Source organism: Chiloscyllium plagiosum, unplaced genomic scaffold, assembly GCF_037043375.1.
Source record: "Chiloscyllium plagiosum isolate Xiang-an unplaced genomic scaffold, Cpla_swu_hap1 HiC_scaffold_43, whole genome shotgun sequence".
NCBI classification, from domain to species: domain Eukaryota; kingdom Metazoa; phylum Chordata; class Chondrichthyes; order Orectolobiformes; family Hemiscylliidae; genus Chiloscyllium; species Chiloscyllium plagiosum.
This window is the reverse complement of record NW_028270181.1, coordinates 9,779,125-9,799,733: the sequence shown is the minus strand read 5'-3', so window position 1 is coordinate 9,799,733 and position 20,609 is coordinate 9,779,125. Positions and strand designations below refer to the sequence as shown.

General features: G+C 45.2%; 1 protein-coding gene across 4 annotated transcripts in view; it reads right to left on the bottom strand.

Moving 5' to 3' along the window:
• The window catches only part of LOC122541898 (neurotrypsin), a 52,530-nt gene extending 41,030 nt beyond the window's left edge, over window positions 1-11,500 (bottom strand). The window contains exons 1-3 of one of the 4 annotated variants that reach the window (XM_087982640.1): window positions 11,424-11,500; window positions 11,059-11,267; window positions 10,713-10,752 (exon numbers count right to left, since the gene is read on the bottom strand). In XM_087982640.1, the coding sequence (XP_087838766.1) occupies window positions 10,713-10,752; window positions 11,059-11,115 (97 nt within the window). In that variant the 5' untranslated portion in view covers window positions 11,116-11,267; window positions 11,424-11,500. Of the gene's footprint in view, window positions 1-10,712; window positions 10,753-11,058 lie in introns of all 4 variants that reach the window. The other 3 variants (XM_043679082.2, XM_043679081.2, XM_043679078.2) reach the window with 3 other exon arrangements.
• Window positions 11,501-20,609: the final 9,109 nt, after the last annotated feature.

Below are 20,609 nucleotides of genomic sequence, written 5' to 3'. Positions count from 1 at the left end.
TGCCACATCTCATTCAACAACAAAGCAGCGTTTGGGAATCTATTACGTTCTGCTAACCCCTTCCACTTACCCGTGAGAATTTCAAAGCCTCACTCAATATGTGTAATATCTATTGTATCAGCTCATTCAGAAAAGACTTATATTTATAATTCAAGACCCCAGGACAATCCAGAGCATTTAACAGCCAAGGAAATACTTTTGGAGTGCACTTACTGTTGGAATTTTAAGGAATAAAGCAGCCAATTTGCACACAGCAAGCTCCCACAAATAGTAATGTGATAATAAACTATTTTTAATTGTTACTTAAGGGGTAGGTATTGCCAAGAAGACCAGGAATAATCCCCACATCTTCTCCAAGTAAATGTCATGGGATCTTCTACATCCACCCAAGTAAACAGATAAGACTTCCACTTGCCATCACATCTGAGAGACATCAGCTCAGGCAGTACAGCACTCACTCAGTGTTGCTATACCGGTCATGAGTTTTGGGTTCGAATTTCGAGAGAGGGACTTGATCCCACCAGCTGACCCAAAGGCAAGAATGGCTCAAGAATGAGTCAGCGCTAATAGAGTATGTTGGTGACAGAGACAGGATTTAAACCAAACTGTTCATTTTCCAGCAAATAAAGGCTTATCCAGCCCTCACCATGTGGAAAGGACACAGAGCTAAAAGTGTCAAGAATTATAAACATTGGGTCTGCCTCTCATCACCCATTGGTTTAGCACTTTGGACCACCTGCATTCTTGATATATATCCGACTGAGAAAAATATTGACAGAACTTCCTCATAGCTTCAAAAAAAAATTTGTCTCACAAAATCAATGAGTATTAAGAGTTACAAGAAATGTGAATCAATATCCAAGCTGAAATGTATTGGATCTAACAGTTTCCATAGCAAAGGCACCAGGCCATTCAGCCTGTCATGTCCATTCTGGTTCTCTGAAGGAGCAATACACTGAATGCCACTCCTTTGCCTTTCTCCTTGTAATTATTTTTCAGATATAGGTTCAGTTTTCTTTTTAAAATGTCAATTAGAACCATAGAATTATAGAGATGAACAGCATGGAAACAGACATTTCTGTCCAACTTGTCCATGCTGACCAAATATCCTAAATTAATCTAGTCCCATTTGCCAGCACCAGGCCCATATCCCTCTAAACCCTTCCTATTCATATACCCATCCAGATGCCTTTTAAATGTTGTCATTGTACCAGCCTCCAACACTTCATCTGGCAGCTCAATCCATACACGCACCACCCTCTGTGTGAAAAAGTTGCCGCTTAGGTCCCTTTTAAATCTTTCCCATCTCACCCTCAACCTATACCCTCCAGTTTTGGACTCCACTATACCTGGGAATAAGACCTTGTCTATTTACCCTATCAAAGCCCCTCATGATTTTATAAACCTCTCTAGGTCGCCCCCCCCCCCAGACTCTGACATTTGAGCCTTCCACCATTCCATCTCAGGGAGTGCAGCCTCAACCTGAACACTCACTTGGTGAAAACGTTTCTCTTCATGTGACCATTACTTCTGTCACTAATTGTCTTATGTCTGTGCCCTTTGGGTCTTGCCAATTCCACCAATGGAAACAGTTTTTCCCTTTCCACTTCCTATCACCTTCATCAAATTTCCTTCCAACTCAACTATTCCAAATTCTCCAATTTATCTACTTAACAGAAGTTCCTCATCCATGGAACCATTCTGATGAATCCCTTCTCCACTGACTTTAGATTCTTCTTATAATGAGGCTATAATGAGGGAGGGCTGTTCTAAGGAAGGGCTATACGGAGGGAAGGTTGTATAAGGGAGGACCGTACTGAGGGAGGATTTTATTAAGGGAGGGCTGTTCTAAGGGAGGGTTGTACTGAGGGAGGGTTGTACTGAGGGAGGGTTGTACTGAGGGAGGGTTGTACTGAGGGAGGGTTATACTGAGAGAGGACTGTATTGAGGGAGGACTGTATCGAGGGAGTACTGTGCTGTGGGAGGGATGTGCTGTGGGAGGGATGTGCTGTGGGAGGGATGTGCTGTGGGAGCACTATACTCAGGGAGTGTCGTGCTGAGGGAGGGCTGTACTGAGGAAGGACTGTACTCAGGGAGGGCCGTGCTGAGAGAGGGTTCAGATTTGTTGGACATTGGGACCGGCTCTGGGGAAGGTGGGACTATTACAAGATGGACGGTCTACGTCTGAACCTGGCCGGAACCCATGTCCTTGGGGGAGTTTTTGCTACTGCTGTTGGGGTAGTTTTAAACTAATGAGGCAGGGGGCTGGGAACTAGAGGAGAAAACAAGTAGACAGTGAGGTGGAGACTGGAGACAGTAAGAATCATGAAGAAAGCATTAATAAAGGGAAGAGTAGGCAGAGAGCAGATGAGTGCAAAAAAACTGGTGGCCTGAAATGCATCTACTTTAATGCAAGGAGTATAGTGTGTCAGGCAGATGAACTTAGGGCTTGGATTGGTGCCTGGGAGTATGACATTATTGCAATCACAGAGACTTGGTTGAAGGAAGGGCAAGATGATTGGCAACTAAATGTTCCAGGATATAGACATTTCAGACAGGACAGGGAGGGAAGTAAAAGGGGGGTGGAGTTGCATTGCTGGTCAAGGACGATATCACGGCTGTGCTAAAGGAGCACATTCTGGAGGTCTTGGGTAATGAGGCATTATGGGTGGAGCTGAGAAATAAGAAGAGTGCAATTACGTTGTTGGGGCTGTATTACAGGCCTCCCAACAGTGAGCGCGAGGTAGAAAAACAAATAGGTAAACAGATTATGGGAACATGTAGAGGCAATAGGGTAGTGGTGATGGGAGATTTTAATTTTCCCAACATTGACTGGGATACACTTAGCTTCAGAGGTCTGGATGGGGTAGAATTTGTAAGAAGCATCCAGGAGAGTTTTCTAGAGCAGTATGTCAATAGTCTGATGAGGTAAGGGGCCATATTGGACCTGGTACTGGGGAACGAGCCAGGCCAGGTGGTAGAAGTTGCGGTGGGGGATTTCTTTGGGAACAGTGACCACAATTCTGTAAGTTTTAGAATACTCGCAGATAAAGAAGAAAGTGGTCCTCAGGGAAGAGTACTAAACTGGGCCAAGGCCAATTATGTCAAAATTAGGCAGGAGCTCGGAAATGTGGATTGGACACAGCTATTTGAAGGGAAGTCCACATTTGAGATGTGGGAGGCTTTCAAAGATAGGTTAAAGATAGTGCAGGATAGGCATGTCCCATTGAAGGCAAAGGATAGCAAGGGCAAGATTCGTGAACCGTGGATGACAGGAGAAATTGTACAACTAACCAAGAGAAAAAGGGAAGCATACATAAGGTCTCGGCAGCTAAGAACAGAACGGGCCTTGGAGGAATATCGACAGAGTAGGACAAGTCTTAAATGAGGAATCAAGAGGGCTAAAAGGGGTCATGAAATAGTTTTAGTGAGCAGAATTAAGGAGAATTCCAAAGCATTTTCTTCTTATATAAGCAGCAAGCAGGTAACTAGAGAAAGGATTGATCCACTAAAGGATAACGAAGGAAGGCTGTGTGTCGAACCTGAGAGAATGGGTGAGATTCTGAATGATTACTTTGCATCAATGTTCACTGAGGAGAGGAACATGATGAATGTTGAGATTAGAGATAGAAGTTTGATTTGACTGGATCACATTGACATAAGTAGGGAAGACGTGTTGGGTAGGCTAGAGGTTACTAAGGTGGACAAATCCCCAGGACCGGATGGGATCTATCCCAGGGTACTGAGGGAGGCGAGAGAGGAAATAGCTGGGGCCCTGAGAGATATCTTTGTGGCATCCTTAAATACAGATGATATGCCGGAGGACTGGAGGGTTGCTCATGTTGTCCCCCTGTACAAGAAGGGTAGTAGGGATATTCTGGGTAACTACAGACCAGTGAGCCTGATGTCAGTGGTGGGAAAGTTGCTGGAGAAGGTGCTGAGGGATAGGATCTATTTATATTTAGAAAAGAATGGGCTTATCAGTGATAGGCAACATGGTTTTGTGCAGGGGAGATCATGCCGTACCAACTTAATAGAGTTCTTCGAGGAAGTATGTCAGGAATAAAAGAATGACTAGGGTAGGAATAGGTCCAGTCAAGGATAGTAGTGGGAAGTTGCGTGTGGAGGCTGAAGAGATTGGGGAGACACTGAATGAATACTTTTCGTCAGTATTCAATCAGGAACAGGACATTGTTGTCAATGTGAGTACTGAGTCACAATTAAGTAGAATGGATGGCTTTGAGGTATGTAGAGAAGAGGTGTTGGAAATTCTGGAAAGGGTGAAAATAGATACGTCCCCTGGGCCCGATGGCATTTATCCTAGGATTCTCTGGGAAGCAAGGGAAGAGATTGCAGAGCCATTGGCCTTGATTTTTATGTCCTCGTTGTCTACAGGAGTAGTGCCAGAAGATTGGAGGCTAGCAAATGTGGTTCCCTTGTTCAAGAAGGGGAGTAGGGATAACCCTAGTAACTATAGGCCGGTGAGTCTCACTTCTGTTGTGGGCAAAATCTTAGAGAGAATTGTAAGGGATAGGATTTATGAACATCTGGATAGGAATAATGTGATCAAGGATAGTCAGCATGGTTTTGTGAAGGGCAGGTCGTGCCTCACAAACCTTATTGAATTCTTTGAGAAGGTGACTAAGGAGGTGGACGAGGGGAAAGCAGTAGATGTGGTGTATATGGATTTTAGTAAGGCGTTTGATAAGGTTCCCCATGGTAGACTACTGCAAAAAATACGGAGGTATGGCATTGAGGGTGAGATGGAGGTTTGGATTAGGAGTTGGCTGGCTGGAAGAAGACAGAGGGTAGTAGTTGATGGCAAAGGTTCATCTTGGAGTGCCGTCACTAGCAGTGTTCCGCAAGGATCTGTTTTGGGACCATTGCTGTTTGTCATTTTTATAAATGACCTGGAGGAGGGGTTAGAAGGTTGGGTGAGTAAGTTTGCGGATGATACGAAAGTCGGAGGAGTTGTAGACAGTGAGGAAGGATGTGGCAGGTTACAGCGGGATATAGATAAGCTGCAGAACTGGGCAGAAAGGTGGCAAATGGAGTTCAATGTAGCTAAGTGTGAGGTGATTCACTTTGGTAAGAGTAATAAAAAGATGGCGTACTGGGCTAACGGTCGGATACTTGGTAGTGTGGATGAGCAGAGGGATCTTGGTGTCCATGTACACAAATCTTTGAAAGTTGCCACCCAGGTAAATAGTGCGGTGAAGAAGGCATATGGCGTACTGGCTTTTATTGGTAGAGGAATTGAGTTCCGGAGTACTGAGGTCATGTTGCAGTTGTATAAGACTCTGGTGCGGCCGCATCTGGAGTATTGTGTGCAGTTTTGGTCGCCATACTATAGGAAGGATGTGGAGGCACTGGAACGGGTGCAGAGGAGGTTTACCAGGATGTTGCCTGGTATGGTAGAAAGATCGTATGAGGAAAGGCTGAGGCACTTGGGGTTGTTTTCATTGGAGAAAAGAAGGTTTAGGGGTGACTTGATAGAGGTGTATAAGATGATTAGGGGTTTAGATAGGGTCGACAGTGAGAATCTTTTTCCACGCATGGAGTCAGCTATTACAAGGGGGCATAGCTTTAAATTAAGGGGGGGTAGGTATAGGACAGATGTTAGGGGTAGGTTCTTTACTCAGCGAGTCGTGAGTTCATGGAATGCCCTGCCAGTAGCAGTGGTGGACTCTCCCTCATTATGGGCATTTAAGCGGGCATTGGATAGGCATATGGAGGATAGTGGGCTAGTGTAGGTTAGGTGGGCTTGGATCGGCGCAACATCGAGGGCCGAAGGGCCTGTACTGCGCTGTATTCTTCTATGTTCTATGTTCTATAAGTGACCAAGTTGATAGATGAAGGAAGGGCTGTTGATGTCATATACATGGACTTTAGTAAGGCGTTTGATAAGGTTCCCCATGGCAGACTAATGGAGAAAGTGAAGTCACATGGTGTGCAGGATGTTCCAGCTAGGTGGATAAAGAACTGGTTGACCAATAGGAGACAGAGTAGTAGTTGAAGGGAGTTTCTCAAAATGGAGAAAGGTGACAAGTGGTGCTCCACAGAGGTCAGTGTTGGGGCCACTGTTGTTGTAATATACATAAATGATCTAGAAGAGGGAACTGTTGGTATGATCAGCAAGTTTGCAGATGACACAAAGATTGGTGGAGTAGCAGAAAGCATAAGGGACTGTCAGAGAATACAGGAGGATATAGATAGACTGGAGAGTTGGGCAGAAAAGTGGCAGATGGTTTTCAATCCAGACAAATGTGAGGTGATGCATTTAGGCAAGTCTAATTCTAGAGCGAGTTATACAATGGACGGAAGAGCCTTGGGAAAAGTTGATGGACAAAGAGATCTGGGAGTGCAGGTCCATTGTACCCTGAAGGTTGCTGCACAGGTGGATAGAGTGGTCAAGAAGGCATATAGTATGCTTGCCTTCATTGGACGGGGTATTGAGTATAAGAGCTGACAAGTCATGTTAAAATCATACAAGACATTGGTTCGGCCGCATTTAGAATACTGTGTACAGTTCTGATTGCCACATTACCAAAAGGATATGGACACTTTAGAGAGGGTGCAGAGAAGGTTTACGAGGATGTTGCCTGGTATGGAAGGTGCTAGCTATGAAGAGAGGTTGAGTAGGTTAGGTTTATTTTCATTAGAAAAAAGGAGATTGAGGGGGGACCTGATTGAGGTTTACAAAATCATGAAGGATATCGACAGGGTGGATAGAGATAAGCTTTTTCCCAGGATGAAGGATTCAATAACGAGAGGTCACGCTTTCAAGGTGAGAGGTGGAAAGTTTAAGGGGGATACACACAGTAAGTACTTTACACAGAGGGTGGTGGGCGTTTGGAATGCATTGCCAGCAGAGGTGGTAGAGGCAGGCACAGTAGATTCATTTAAGATGTGTCTGGACAGATGTATGAGTAGGTGGGGAGCAGAGGGATGCAGATGCTTAGGAATTGACCGACAGGTTTAAACAGTAGATTGGATCAGCTCAGGCTTGGAGGGCCGAAGGGCCTGTTACTGGGCTGGAAATTTTCTTTGTTCTTTGTTCTGTACTGAGGGAGGACTGTACTGAGGGAGGGCTATACTGAGGGAGTTCTGTACTGAGGGAGGGCTATACTGAGGGAGGGCTATACTGAGGGAGGGCTGCACTGAGGGAGGACTGCACTGAGGGAGGACTGCACTGAGGGAGGACTGCACTGAGGGAGGACTGCACTGAGGGAGGGCTATACTGAGGGAGGGCTATACTGAGGGAGGGCTATACTGAGGGAGGGCTATACTGAGGGAGGCCTATACTGAGGGAGGCCTATACTGAGTGAGGACTGCACTGAGGGAGGGCTATACTGAGGGAGGACTGCACTGAGAGAGGGCTATACTGAGGGAGGGCTATACTGAGGGAGGACTGTACTGAGGGAGGCCTATACTGAGGGAGGCCTATACTGAGGGAGGCCTATACTGAGGGAGGACTGTACTGAGGGAGTTCTGCACTGAGGAAGGACTGCACTGAGGGAGGGCTATACTGAGGGAGGGCTATACTGAGGGAGGACTGTACTGAGGGAGGACTGTACTGAGGGAGGCCTATACTGAGGGAGGGCTATACTGAGGGAGGGCTATACTGAGGGAGGACTGCACTGAGGGAGGACTGCACTGAGGGAGGGCTATACTGAGGGAGGACTGTACTGAGGGAGGACTGTAATGAGGGAGGACTGTAATGAGGGAGGCCTATACTGAGGGAGGCCTATACTGAGGGAGGCCTATACTGAGGGAGGGCTATACTGAGGGAGGACTGCACTGAGGGAGGACTGCACTGAGGGAGGACTGCACAGAGGGAGGACTGCACAGAGGGAGGACTGCACTGAGGGAGGGCTATACTGAGGGAGGGCTATACTGAGGGAGGGCTATACTGAGGGAGGGCTATACTGAGGAAGGACTGTACTGAGGGAGGACTGCACTGAGGGAGGACTGCACTGAGGGAGGACTGCACTGAGGGAGGACCGCACTGAGGGAGGACCGCACTGAGGGAGGGCTATACTGAGGGAGGGCTATACTGAGGGAGTTCTGCACTGAGGAAGGGCTATACTGAGGGAGGACTGCACTGAGGAAGGGCTATACTGAGCGAGGACTGTACTGAGGGAGGGCTATACTGAGGGAGGGCTATACTGAGGGAGGACTGCACTGAGGGAGGACTGCACTGAGGGAGGACTGCACTGAGGGAGGGCTTTACTGAGGGAGGCCTATACTGAGGGAGGCCTATACTGAGGGAGGCCTATACTGAGGGAGGGCTATACTGAGCGAGGACTGCACTGAGGGAGTTCTGTACTGAGGGAGGCCTATACTGAGGGAGGGCTATACTGAGGGAGGGCTATACTGAGGGAGGACTGCACTGAGGGAGGACTGCGCTGAGGGAGGACTGCGCTGAGGGAGGACTGTACTGAGGGAGGGCTATACTGAGGGAGGGCTATACTGAGGGAGGGCTATACTGAGGGAGGACTGTACTGAGGGAGGCCTATACTGAGGGAGGGCTATACTGAGGGAGGCCTATACTGATGGATGCCTATACTGAGGGAGGACTGCACTGAGGGAGGACTGCACTGAGGGAGGGCTATACTGAGGGAGGACTGTACTGAGGGAGGACTGTACTGAGGGAGGCCTATACTGAGGGAGGACTGCACTGAGGGAGGACTGCACTGAGGGAGGGCTATACTGAGGGAGGGCTACTTTGAGGGAGGGCTATACTGAGGGAGGGCTATACTGAGGGAGTTCTGCACTGAGGAAGGGCTATACTGAGGGAGGACTGCACTGAGGAAGGGCTATACTGAGCGAGGACTGTACTGAGGGAGGGCTATACTGAGGGAGGACTGTACTGAGGGAGGACTGTACTGAGGGAGGACTGCACTGAGGGAGGACTGCACTGAGGGAGGACTGCACTGAGGGAGGGCTATACTGAGGGAGGGCTTTACTGAGGGAGGGCTATACTGAGGGAGGGCTATACTGAGGGAGGCCTATACTGAGGGAGGCCTATACTGAGGGAGGCCTATACTGAGGGAGGGCTATACTGAGCGAGGACTGCACTGAGGGAGGGCTATACTGAGGGAGTTCTGTACTGAGGGAGGCCTATACTGAGGGAGGGCTAAACTGAGGGAGGCCTATACTGAGGGAGGACCGCACTGAGGGGGGACTGCACTGAGGGAGGACCGCACTGAGGGGGGACTGCACTGAGGGGGGACGATCTTGAGGGAGGGCTATACTGAGGGAAAGTTACACTGAAGGAGGACTGAATGAGTGAGGTCTGTACTGATGTACAGCATAGTTGGAGGTATTGCTGCTCAATATTACAATAGCGGATGTGTCCTGGTTTAGGAAATATATCAATGCACGTCTTCCTCTCCTTTTTAAAGCCTCTGACTGAATCAAAAACGTCAACATGTGTGACAGTTTCTTGAAGTAAAGAATACCACTCCCACTTCAGCTAAAAATGGGTGTGTCTGTCTGTCTTTGTGTGTTTGAACTTGTGTGTAAATGTGTATATATTTAAATCTGTGAACTTGTGTGTCTTCGTGCAGATGCGTTTGTACATCTTTAAGTACTTATGTATTTGTGTGCGCGTGTGTGAGTATATCTGTGGCACAGAGAAACACAAATGGGCCACCCCACCCTTCTTTGAATGTGTTTTGACTATCTGTGAAATCTCATATAGATATATGATTTATCAAAATGTATCATATATTTAACCATTGGAACCATTTTGTCAATGAGCTTGTTCGATCTTTCACTTAGAGAGAAATGAAAAATATTGCTCTCAGCAAGAAACCGCCCATGCACTATCCCAGGTCACTCCACACTGATGGAAGTTCCCAGTAATGTAGGAACATGTTGGATTTCAGAAAAAAATCTATTTATCATCCCAACCAGTCATTTAATCATGACAGTAAAGTAGTCAGGCTGCCAATATACATTTCCCAACTAAACACTTAACAAATCTTGATCCTCCTTTATTTTTAATATAATTACTTTCCATGATACATTGTAGGTTACCATGAAGGACTCTCCTTCACAAACTCTCCCCTTGCCTGTGGCATATAGACCCTCAGGCTATAAACCACCATCAGTTGTCTCTCCCTAATGATAGAGCAGCTCTATGGTCCTCTGAGACTATGGTGATTTAGAAAAAACAAACAAACTAATAAAAATGGATCTAAAATGAAGTAAATTTTGCAATGTGAGCGTTTATCTATTTCTTGATTTGCTGGGGCATTTCAGTGGTTAGCACTGCTGCCTCACAGTGCCAGGGACCCGGGTTCGATTCCAGCCTCGGGCAACTGTCTGTGTGGAGTTTGCACATTCTCCCCACATCAGTGTGGATTTCCTCTCACAGTCCAAAGATTTGCAGGCTAGGTGGATTAGCCATGGGAAATGCAGGGGGTATAGGTCTGGGGTGGTTGCTCTTTGGACAGTCAGTGTGGACACGATGGGCTGACTGGCTTCCTTTCTCACTGTAGGGATCCTATGAAATATCTGTAATATTTCCTATCATAATGTATATATTATTCTTGACTACACCAAACTTAGCTGACAGTAAAGTGGTTTGGAACAGCTTGAGGTTATGTAAAGAGCTATAGCAACATGTAAAGTGCATATAAATATATAAACAAACGTATAAAAAATTGTCTAAGCAGGAAAAGATAATACACCAGGGATGTTACCTGACAGGTGATTGTCTTTTGCTGGATGGGTCTCTGCAATCTGGAAATAAAAACAAACACGATCAAAACCCTGAATTAACCCATAGGCTGTTTCACCTATCTGGAGTCTGATAAGCTGACCCATCTAAACCCGACACCGTCTCAAACACAGTAGTATCCCTGCTGCAGACGCCATCCTACACAGCTCCCAAGTTTCAAGTTAGGCTAAATAAACCGGGGGTATTGAAATGTGAGCATTGACAGAACAATACAGTTTGTCCTTGTGTTCCCTCCCCTTTATATTTGTGAGGAAAGTCTGCAGATGCGGTCGATTTGGTGATCTGATTTGGAAAGGCTGTGATCTTACCTCGACTGACGCGGAACAGTAATACAGGACGGTGGAGAGAATCGAAGCCAAGAACATTCTGAAATTACATCCTAGTCAAGGGGTTCCAAGATGTGGTCCGAGACTAGAAGGAAGGGGGATTGCCAGAACAGATTCCTGGGGAGGGAAGGAGATTGCTACAGGAATAGACCAAATCTCGTCCTGGAGGTAACAGGGCGAGAGAGTGAAACCTGCAGAGAGAGAGAGAGAGAGAGTGTGGAAGGACTCAGTAGGGAATGGGGTGGGACCCGCGGGACCCGCCCACGAATTCATTTCAAACAGAAACATCAGACTGCAGATAATCCGAGCCCATCGGCGTCTTCATCGTCACCGCGAGGATTATTGACCAGAAGAAACCTCTCTCCTGCCCAGCCTTTTTATCAGCATCCACTCCAAGGGTGTGGGCCAAGTCTCACTGATGATTCAACTGCCCTTTGAACACCGGGCTGAGGTGGATGTTGAGTCTTTGGAACAGGACTCGTCCCACATGGGAGCAGGCCATTCTGCCTGTCTAATTCCTGCTGCACTTAACCTTCTCTCACCCTCCCCATTCTAACGGCCAGTAAAAACCAGGTACACTCCTCCATCTTCAATTAGCTTCTGTTTGGTAGCTGAGGTGATGGCCTAGTGGACTGTTAATTCAGAGAACCAGGTAATGTCTTTGGGACACTGGGTTTGATTCCCCCCACAGTGGAACAGCCTGAGGTTATGGAAGGAGCTACATGGACGCAAGTATTTTTCAATATAAAATACATACAAATATATAATCAAATGTATAAATATAATTTGTCTAAGCAAGAAAAGGTTATACACAAGAGATGTTACTGACAGGTGATTGTCTTTTGCTGGTTGGGTCTCTGCAATCTGGAAACAAATGGTTGAAGGTACGAGTTTAATGATGACTGCGAATCCGTTATCAATTGTCGGAAAAACCCATCTGATTCACTAATGTCCTTTTGGGAGGGAAACAGCCATCGTTACCTGGTCTGGCCTACATGTGACTCCAGACCCAAAGCAATGTGGTTGACTCTTCACTTAAGGGATGGCACAGTGACACAGTGGTGAGCACCAAGGACCTGGGTTCAATTCCAGCCTTGGGCAACTGCCTGCGTGGGTTTCTTCCAGATGCTCCAGTTTCCTCCCACAATCCAGAGATGTGCAGGTCGGGTGAATTGGCTGTGCTAAATTGCCCATAGTGTTAGGTGCATTAGATTAGATTAGATTACATTACAGTGTGGAAACAGGCCCTTCGGCCCAACAAATCCACACCGACCCGCCGAAGCGCAACCCACCCATACCCCTACATTTATCCCTTACCTAACACTATGGACAATTTAGCATGGCCAATTCACCTGATCTGCACATCTTTGGACTGTGGGAGGAAACTGGAGCACCCGGAGGAAACCCACGCAGACACGGGGAGAACGTGCAAACTCCACACAGTCAGTCGCCTGAGGCAGGAATTGAACCCGAGTCTCTGGCGCTGTGAGGCAGCAGTGCTAACAGTCAGGGGTAAATATGGGGAATGGGCCTAGGTGGGTTACTCTTTGGAGGGTTTGTGTGGATGTGTTGAGCCGAAGGGCCTGTTTCCATACTGTAGGTGATCTGATCTAACTGCCCTCTGGGGCAATTGGGGATGGGCAATAGATGTCAGCCTAGCCAGTGACGCCTTCATCCCATGAATTAATGTTTTTTTTTAAAAGCCAGCTCCATATTTTCACTATCCTCCCTGGGTGAACAGGGCTCCTCTGAAATTCCCACCTGATTTCCTATTGTTTACCTGCTTTGCCTTCGGACAAAGCCTGTCCATCATTGTGTGAATTAGGAACATAGGAAGTAGGAGCAGGGTGACCATTCTGCCCTCCCACCCCAAGCCTGCTCCATCATTCAACTTATACCATAGCTGTCCTTCTAGCTCAATGACATGTTCCTGCACCCAATCCGTCAACAGGTTCGGTATCTTATTGGTTCTGTCTTGTTTATACTCAATTTCTGAGCCCCCGCGGTCTCCGAAGGCAGATAATCCCAAAGACTCTCCAGCCCCCAAATGTAGAAATTCCTCCTGTTCCTCACTGCTAAATGGTCTGTTCCTTACTCTGAGATTGGGGACACCCCTCAGTCTCCCACACACCAGGTGGAAACATCGTTTCTGCATCTGTCATACATTCACTCTGGGTCAATGGTTTATCATTTTGCTACAACTACTACCACTCTCTTTGCCCTTTGTTCCAGGATGTTTTGCTGTTCAATCGCATCCCCCCCGCCCCCCCACCCCCGCTCCCTCCCCGGTACTGCATTGCTTCCTCTTTCGTGCTTCACATCCAACCCTCACATTTCTGTCCTCCTCCATAGCTGAAGAACTGCCATGTTCTGATTCTCTCTCTGCTGAGTATTTCCACCATTTTCTCTTATTATTTCAGCACCTGCAGCATTTTGCTTTCATTGATTCCCTGTTGACTGTTTTCTATTGATGGCCTCTAGCTCTACCTCCCTCTAAGTGGAAATAGTCTTTCTTTTTTAAGAAATCTTTTAAAGAAATTAAAAATCTACATTTGGTCTCTGTCAATCTTCGCTTTCCAAATGGTAGCAAACATACAACAAAAATAAAGTGACCAGCAGGAAAGCGAAGATTGATATTATGTAGAAAGTGATTAATACTTCCCCTTTTACATCTTGTCACAAGGCTAGTTGGATGCAGTAACAGGCACAAAGTAGATAAAAAATACAATCAGGATTGGACCATCAAACCAATGTCCAGATTACAGAGGAGGAAGTGCTGGATGTCTTGAAACGGTTAAAGGTGGATAAATCCCCAGGACCTGATCAGGTGTACCTGAGAACTCTGTGGGAAGCTAGAGAAGTGATTGCTGGGCCTCTTGCTGAGATATTTGTATCATCGATAGTCACAGGCGAGGTGCCGGAAGACTGGAGGTTGGCAAACGTGGTGCCACTGTTTAAGAAGGGTGGTAAAGACAAGCCAGGGAACTATAGACCAGTGAGCCTGACCTCAATGGTGGGCAAGTTGTTGGAGGGAATCCTGAGGGACAGGATGTACATGTATTTGGAAAGGCAAGGACTGATTAGGGATAGTCAATATGGCTTTGTGCATGGGAAATCATGTCTCACAAATTTGATTAAGTTTTTTGAAGAAGTAACAAAGAAGATTGATGAGGGCAGAGCAGTAGATGTGATCTATATGGACTTCAGGAAGGCGTTCGACAAGGTTCCCCATGGGAGACTGATTAGCAAGGTTAGATCTCATGGAATACAGGGAGAACTAGCCATTTGGATACAGAACTGGCTCAAAGGTAGAGACAGAGGGTGGTGGTGAAGGTTGTTTTTCAGACTGGAGACCTATGACCAGTGGAGTGCCACAAGGATCAGCGCTGGGTCCTCTACGTTTTGTCATTTACATAAATGATTTGGATGCGAGCATAAAAGGTACAGTTAGTAAGTTTGCAGATGACACCAAAATTGGAGGTGTAGTGGACAGCAAAGAGGGTTACCTCAGATTACAACAGGATCTGGACCAGATGGGCCAATGGGCTGAGATGTGGTAGATGGAGTTTAATTCAGATAAATGCGAGGTGCTGCATTTTGGGAAAGCAAATCTTAGCAGGACTTATACACTTAATGGTAAGGTCCTGGGGAGCGTTGCTGAACAAAGAGACCTTGGAGTGCTGGTTTATAGCTCCTTGAAAGTGGAGTCGCAGGTAGATAGGATCGTGAAGGCGGCATTTGATATGCTTTCCTTTATTGGTCAGAGTATTGAGTACAGGGGTTGGAAGGTCATGTTGCTGCTGTTCTGGACATTGGTTAGGCCACTGTTGGAATATTGCATGCAATTCTGGTCTCCTTCCTATTGGAAAGATGTTGTGAAACTTGAAAGGGTTCAGAAAGAATTTACAGAAATGTTGCCAGGGTTGGAAGATCTGAGCTACAGGGAGAGGCTGAACAGGCTGGGGCTGTTTTCCCTGTAGCTGAGGAGTGATCTCATAGAGGTTTATAAAATTATGAGGGGCGTGAATAGGGTACATAGGCAAAGTCTTTTCCCTGGGGTGGGGGAGTCCAGAACTAGAGGGCATAGGTTTAGGGTGAGAGGGGAAAGATATAAAAGAGACCTAAGGGGCAACTTTTTCATGCAGAGGGTGGTACGTGTATGGAATGAGCTGCCAGAGGAAGTGGTGGAGGCTGGTACAATTGCAACATTTAAGAGGCATTTGGATGGGTATATGAACAGGAAGGGTTTGGAGGGATATGGGCCGGGTTCTGGCAGGTGGGACTAGATTGGGTTGGGATATCTGGTCGGCATGGACGGGTTGGACTGAAGGGTCTGTTTCCATGCTGTACATCTCTATGACTCTAGGAGACCACAGTTTAAAATAATAATTAAATAAACTAAAAAGTACTCCCAAAGTTCAGATTGTAACAGGAAATCCATCTTGTTGAACAGGGCAAAGTTATACCAAGTCAATAACTGCCAATCTATATCCCTTGGCATGGATTTTCTCAAAACATCCTGATGTTGTTTCCGCATGGTATCCTTACTAATTACATCCCATAGTTTAATTAGGTAGGAAGCTGGACAGGATAAAGTAATGACCCCCTGAACAATTCACCAATACATATAGTTTTACTCACTTAAAGGTTTCTGAATCACTTATCCATGCCAAATCAAATATAAGCTCATAGCGATCTGATTCAGAAATGACAGTGCTGCCCACTGAGTCACATCTAACACAAATAACATTAATGGAGTAAACAATTGAGATATTAAGAATGCAATATTTTAGAACCATCTAAGAGTAAGGCATTGCATTGCCTTTCAACTATGGTTCACTTCATACTCCATTTGAAGCTGAAATACAATTTCCAGGGTTCAAGTCTCACCTCAGAGCTGGAGCATGAAATTCAGGGCTGACACTTTAATACAGAACTGAGGGAATGCCGCACTGTCAGAGGGTCAGTGCTGAGGGAGTGCTGCACTGTCAGAGGGTGAGTACTACAAGAGTGCTGCACTGTCAGAGAGTCAGTGCTGAGGGAGTGCTGCACTGTCAGAGGGTCAGTACTGCAAGAGTGCTGCACTGTCAGTGGGTCAGTGCTGAGAGAGTGCTGCACTGTCGAAGGGTCAGTGCTGAGGGAGTGCTGCACTATTGGAGGGTCAGTGCTGAGGGAGCACTGCACTGTTGGAGGGTCAGTGCTGAGGGAGTGCTGCACTGTCGAGGGTCAGTACTGAGGGAGTGCCGCATTGTTGGAGGGTCAGTGCTGAGGGAGCACAGCACTGTTGTAGGGTCAGTGCTGAGAGAGTGCCGCACTGTCAGAGGGTCAGTGCTGAGGGAGTGCTGCACTGTCGGAGGGTCAGTGCTGAGGAAGCACTGCACTGTTGGAGGGTCAGACTTGATGGAGCGCTGCACTGTCGGAGGGTCAGTGCTGAGGGAGTGCTGCACTGTCGGAGGGTCAGTGCTGAGGGAGCACTGCACTGTCGGAGGGTCAGACATGATGGAGTGCCACAGTGTTAGGGGTGTTATTGTTTGGATCAGAGAAACTCTAAGGTGCTTATTAATAAAAAGAGTAGAGGAGTTCCCCTTGGTGTTTTGAACAATATTTACAATTCAATTAACATTATAGAATATCTGGTCAATATCATATGCTGTTTTTGAGGGTTTGCTCAGTGCAAATTAATTGCAATATTTTGTACAACTGTCACTTTTTTTAAAAAGTCATTAAGTGGTGAGGTAATTACTGAACTTTTCTTTGATGATTATGAGTTCTGAGTGAAAGTCCTGAAACTTCCTGCATTACAGGAACGAAAGAATTCTTTACCACAATGGCACTGATTTGAGAAGTCTGCTATTGCTGTCATCTTGAGGGCAACTAAGGATGGTCAATAGTTTATCCTGAGAATTCATTTTACAAAGGAAAACGTATATAGTGTAGTTATAAGTTGATTCCTTTTGAATCCACATGACCTACGCTGCTGTCCCTCTCTTTGGGGACATAATTCACGTAAGTCGACAAAAACATTGCAATTGCTCATTAGATTGGGAGCTTTGAATGCAAATGGAGTGCATTTGTGGAAACCACAAAGGCTATCAGCAGGCTCTGGTGAATGTCCTGCTTACATGGATTAGGTTACCAGACCAGGTGACACCCCTCTGAGGTTAAGGAAATGGGACTTATTCAAACCCCTTGCCAATAAACATCAAGAATTCTGTATCCAAAAACCTTGGGCCTGACCATTTCTCAGGTAAAACATTTGTAATTTTCAGATTCTTACCCCTATAGGTCCGTTTGAGTCTTACCCAAGTATTTGTTCCGAAGGGCTCAAACTCATTGGGTGTCCAGGTTCTTTCAGGGGTTCTTTCAGAAAGACCTTCCGTTTTTAGCTCTTTTTGGTTTTCAGACATGTGGGTAAAGGATACTGACTTGTATTCTTGATAATTTGCTAAATTTAAGGATTGTTCACAAAGACTGGAATAATTTTCACATAATGTCAATCTTAAAAATGAGGGATACGGCAGAACGAGGTAACTGAGTGGATTGCTAGGATCATTTCAGAGGGCAGTTAACAGTTAACCACAATGCTGTGCTTCAGAGGTATTTGTAAGCCAGACTGGGCATGAATGGCAGATTTCCCTCTCTAACGACATTAGTAAACTTAGTTAGCTTTTACAACAATCAATGATATTTTCCATGATTATCACTTTTAGCTTCCAGATTTAATTGACTAAATTTATATTTCCTCTGCTGGGGTGGGATTTGAATTTCCAACCACACAGAACCAGTAATATTGCCACTTCCTCTGAGGTGGATGCTCCATTTGACAATGGAGATAGAGAGTGTTATAACAGGGCATTCACAATGCAGCTGCCAGAAAAGAAGACAGTTTCTTACAAAATCAATACTTTTTTTCCCCCCTGAAGATGTCACCAGGTCAGAGGATGTTACACCCTTTGACTTTCAGGCAGAATAAGCATTGTGCACATACTGTGCAAGTTCCAACAAAATAGATGACACCCACTCACTGACTTGATGCTGAGCTATACATTCTGGAGGAGGATCACAGGTCCAGAAACATTAACTGCTTTCTCTCCACAGATGCTGCCAGACATGCTGAGTTTCACCAGTAATTTCTAGTTTTCGGAGTCAACCTGCTGAGTTTAAAATTTAGAGTCGCAGGTAGATAATAGTAAAGGTAGTGTTTGGTATGCTTTCCTTTATTGGTCAGAGTATTGAGTACAGGGGTTGAGAGGTCATGTTGCGGCTGTACAGGACGTTGGTTAGGCCACTTTTGAAATATTGCATGCAATTCTGGTCTCCTTTCTTTCAGAAGGATGTTGTAGAACTTGAAAGGGTTCAGAAACGATTTATGAGGATGTTGGAGGGATTTGACTTATGGGGAAAGAACTCCTCAGATATGAATAGGCTAGGGCTGTTTTCCCCAGAGCGTTGGAGTCTGAGGGGTGACCTTATAGAGGTTTATAAAATTATGAGGCGCATGGATAGGATAAATAGACAAAAGTCTTTTCCCTGGGGTGGGGGGAGTTCAGAACTGGAGGGCATAGGTTTAGAGTGAGAGGGGAAAGATATAAAAGAGACCTAAGGGGCAACCTTTTTATACATCAGCAGTATGTGTATGGAATGAGCTGCAACATTTAAAAGGCATTTGGATGGGTATATGAATAGGAAGGGTTTGGAGGGATATGGGCTGTGTGCTGCAAGGTGGAACTAGAGTGGGTTGGGATATCTGGTCGGCATGGACAATTTGGACCGAAGGGTCTGTTTCCATTCTGTACATCTCGATGACTAATATCTGGTAGTTAACTGCCAATCAGCATTAACAGATGCATTCTCCACAACAATGCCTCCATCATCAAAGTCCACTTGAACCAATCAGCACCCTTCTCTCATGTAGTAATTTTGATTTTCCATTTGAGTTGGTAATTCTTGTGAAATCTTGAGTGCAAGGTGAAAAACTTCCAAATATAGGCCATTTTCCAGCACTGGTAACTTTTAGAGGTTAACCAACTGAGAACAAAAATGCCTACAAATTTCATAAAATTCTGAGGATGGCTCTCAACCTGAAATCTTGGCTTTTTTTTCTCTCTCTCTGCAGACACTGCAGATTATTTGCAGCGTTGAATAGAAGAACTTCAAAGTCTATTAACTTGAATATTCATTTTGAATGTACATTACTCAAAGAATCAAAGATTTTTAAAAATTCATTCAAGGGGTCATGAACATCAAAGTCAGTACTTATTACCCATCCCTAACTTGGAAAAGGTGGTGATGAGCTGTCTGTTCTTTTTCGTCTTTTTAAGGGGGAACTAAAGTACTAAAGTAATTCAACAGAAGGAAACCTTTTCTGATGTGTCCTGAGCAACGGAAGTCCAACAGAGAACTTTGAACACATTTTGTATATATATTGGCATCTGTTTGCCAAAGACAGATCAGCACGACTTTATTTCTTATTGAGTGCAGGAACCGTGACATCAAATTCACATACAGGATTGTCTAATTGAATTCAGAATGATATTATGATGAGTTTACATTGCTTATGCACTAATGGGGCAGGAAGGAAAAAGCTGCTGATACAACAATCTCCCTTGTTGATATTTTACAAATAGTCAAACAATCCCCCATTGTTCAAGACTAAAATTAATTAAGATTCAACTACATCAGTGAACAGAGCCTGGCCCTACAGTGTAAAGTTATTGTAAAACTTTGGCAAAATACTTCCTCACTGTGTAACAAAATCATTGTTGGTCTATTAACAAATATTGTAAGTAGAGTTAACATCAGAATTTATTTATTAAATTGAGCTCAGTAACACAAGATGTTTTCTCCTGTAATTAGAAGATCTGGTATGATTTTATACAACTCTGAGACAACCTCAAGTAACACTTCAGAGGGTTATTTTGATATCACCTTCACTGTTATCTTAAAACATTTTTCACTATTTGCAAACAACTGAGACGCAAGCCACATACCCGGCCTTTATAAAGAAACTGATTCCCACTGACGTGTGAAAAAGGAGTAATTTTTAACTGAAATAGATGATACTGTCATAAAGGACATAGAGATTATTGTCATTTAAAGAGGTGCAAGACAGATTGGACTTAGAATATCCCACAATTGAATTCCTTATATCGACATGACCACCATTAAGATAGGGGACTCGGTGGTGCATTTTTGATTTGTTCATGGCATGTGGGTGGCACCAGCTAAGCCACCTTTTAATGGCCACCCCAAACTCCTCAGATATGCTTTTTTGAAATAACAGGTATATTATTTTATCAAATTTAAATTTCACTATTGCCATGGTAGGATTCAAACCCATGCTCATAAAACATTAGCCTGGAGTTATTACTGCTATGGCACTGCAGAAAAGGAGGAACCAACAGGGGAAACCTGTTCGAGTGTACCTTCTCACATCACAGATCAGAGACCAGGGATGGGACTGTGATGAAGAGAAGTCAAAGTGATAGAATAAAATGCACCTCGACCCAAAAATCACAGACAATAATCAGGAT